This window comes from Lethenteron reissneri, chromosome 2, assembly GCF_015708825.2.
Source record: "Lethenteron reissneri isolate LAM-NWPU_2019-01 chromosome 2, ASM1570882v1, whole genome shotgun sequence".
Taxonomy (NCBI): domain Eukaryota; kingdom Metazoa; phylum Chordata; class Hyperoartia; order Petromyzontiformes; family Petromyzontidae; genus Lethenteron; species Lethenteron reissneri.
In genome coordinates this window covers 2,738,533-2,741,526 of record NC_083780.1, presented here as the reverse complement: position 1 = coordinate 2,741,526, position 2,994 = coordinate 2,738,533, and the positions used below count along the sequence as shown (strand labels likewise).

At 52.3% G+C, this 2,994-nt stretch overlaps 1 protein-coding gene across 1 annotated transcript; it reads left to right on the top strand.

The window, feature by feature from the left end:
- Positions 1 to 966: 966 nt before the first annotated feature.
- Positions 967 to 2,034, top strand: LOC133344182 (trace amine-associated receptor 8a-like). Its single transcript, XM_061554203.1, has one exon. It carries the CDS (start codon positions 967 to 969, stop codon positions 2,032 to 2,034), a length of 1,068 nt encoding a protein of 355 aa, XP_061410187.1.
- Positions 2,035 to 2,994: the final 960 nt, after the last annotated feature.

Here is a 2,994-nt window from a genome sequence, read left to right as displayed (position 1 = left end):
AATATGTTAATAGGAGAAGTCCTAGTGTGTAGTGATTGAATTAAAACAAGAATATAATTCCGTGAAACAGCAGAGAATATAGATAAGTAGGGCGAGCGTGAGAAATAGGAGCTGGGAAGCAAGGGAATTAGAGTAGGAATTTAAATAGACACTGATGGAGCTCGAAAATAGGGGCGAGGTGACGAGCACGACGCCCGGCCGCCTTTATCTCCCTAGTGGCGATATTTATGCACCGCACCAGGTATGGTACTTATTTGGGGCTAAGTCGACCTATGGTAGGCCTAGTGGTGACGGTTCAGATAATCGTCACTGGTGTTGGTCGCCGTGAGCGGTATTCGACCTAGGGTCGCTGGGTTCATAGCACTACGCGCTAACCTCTACACTACCACTCCTGATATGTGGCAAACATACATACGCACACACGAGTTGAATACCACACACTGTGCAGAGGCATCTTCTTGGACCTATAACGCACATAGATAAATAGTGGGAAATCACCTTACGCACACGTCGTCTTCTTCTGTATGGCCAATGAAGAGCAACGATGAGAGATTCACTAGAGATTTAGACGTTCACTTGCTTTGTCTGAGAGTTGGTGACTTGCAGATACACCCAAACGCTCACCCATCCACCCACTCACTCATTCTCCCATTCACCCACTCACCCACCCACCTGTTCATTCACTCACCAATTCACTCATCCACCCATTTACCAATCCCATAGCCCACTCACGCACTCATCCTCCTATTCCTCCATCCAAGCACTTACTCACCCAATCTTTCACCCACCTATTTACCCACCAAATGTACTCATTCCTTCACCCAGCCACTCACTCACTCACAAACTCACTCACCCATCCATTCACCCACATACCCTCCCACTACATGAAGTTTAAAGTTCGGGCAGCGCGAGGTTCTATGTTCTGTGGTTTGGTGTTCGTAGTGCTGGATAACTCCACAACCAACCATGGACAACTCCACAACGGGCTCACCATGCTCCCTGCACTACAAGAACTACAACTGCACGGGGCCCAGCCTGTCCGAGGAGGACCGCATCTTCACGCTGGCCATCATCATCTTCTTCATCATAGCCACCATCCTTGGCAACCTCCTCATCATCGTAGCCATCGCCTGCTTCAGGCAGCTGCAGACGCACGCGAACACCCTGGCGCTGTCGCTCGCTGTGTCCGACTTCCTCATCGGCTTGCTCATCATGCCCTACCGCATGATGCACGCCGTCTACCAGTGCTGGTTCTATGCCTCCTTCTTCTGCCACCTGCACTACTTCCTCGACTACACGCTCACCACCTCCTCCATCATCCACCTGAGCTGCATCGCCTACGACCGCTACGTGGCCATCTGCGACCCACTCCGCTACCCGACGCGGGTCACGGACCGCACCGTGGCCGTGATGCTGGCGCTCTGCTGGCTCGGAGCTGCGATCTTCACCACCCCGGCGCTGCTCAGCCTGAGCCCCACGCTGTCTCGGGGCACGATCGAGCGAGGGGGCTGTCCAGACAACTGCATGTTCATCGTGAACCTGGGGCTGCACTTCGCCTACGGCATGTGCCCCTATTTCCTCTCAATGTTCATCATCCTGCTGATCTACTCCAAGATATACCGTGTGGCTAGGAGGCAAGCTCGGAAGGTCACAGCTGGCGCGCCCACGGAATCGAAAAGGACTGAGGTAGCCAACGGTGGTAGTTCTGGAGGCGGCGGTGGTGGTGATGAAGCGGCCAAGCGGTGGAAATCAAGGATGAAACGAGAGCACAATGCCGCCAAGACTCTGGGCAGCATAATCGCCTGCTTCATGCTGTCGTGGCTGCCCTACGACATCCTGGTGATCGTATTTCCTTTCTACAAAAACACGTCGGTCGCCTACGAGGTCGTGTGCTGGATCGGCTACATCAGCTCCACCGTCAACCCGATTCTCTACGCGTCCATCAACCGCCCGTTCCGAACGGCGTTCGGTCGGATCTTGCGCCTGGACTTCTTCTCTGCAGAGGTCAGGCACCTGGAGCTGTCCAATCACTAGGCGGCCGGGAGATTCACGGTCACTGGTGCCCAGTGTCAAAGCTCGTCCTTTCCTTTGTGTGTGCGAAAACATGTTATCAGCCCGTGGCCCGAACATGGAAAGGGGCAGTGGAGTCCGTACTGAGAAAGGGCATCAGACAGAAAGGAAGAAAAAGGGGTGGGGGGGGGTGTAAGATGAGCGGAAGAATGCCCGAACTGCATTCTCTGAGAAAGACAAAGATGGCACAGAAGAGAGGATGAAGGAGCGCTGGGTAGGTAGGGGAGTAGCAGGGGGGAGAATGAATGACCGGGCCAAGATGTCGGGAATGAGGATCGGGTAATGATGGCAATGAGAAGGGAGGGAAGAGAGAGAGAGAGAAGAGAGAAGAAAGGAGCATGCAACAGTGAGCTGCATGGAGTAGGAGCAGCGTCTCTTTTTGCGGGGAGCGTGGCTACACAAGCCACGTGGTTACAGGAGGCTTGAGCTGCTTGAGGTGTAGAAAAGTGATGACGTGCTGATGTTGCTCTGTGTGTGTTAGTCTCTCTCTCTCTCCGCGTCTCTCTCTCTTTGCGTCTGACCTCGTACTTTCTCTCGATGTCATGTCACACAGGGCGCCTCGCTCTGCTCAGACACTTCTCGCGATAGTTCAGAGCGATTTAGCAACACACGGCTGTATGCAGCAGCACTGCTTTATACAAACCAATCTTCAACATAATTTAACCTAAAAATAATAATAATCAATTTATTAAACATGAAACGTAATGGGTCACCATAGAATGTCTTTGTGACGAAAAAACGCACAGCGCCACGGTGGCGAGATGTTAACTACCTCACCTGGTAATTGCAGGAGGTCGTTAGAAAGCGGTTGTTAAAAGGCGGTCGTGTGATGAGCCAGGGAAAATAAGGGAGTGTTGAGGGATGAGCGGAAACTAGTTAGCGAAGATGACACAATCAGAATATATATTGATGTATATTGGAGGA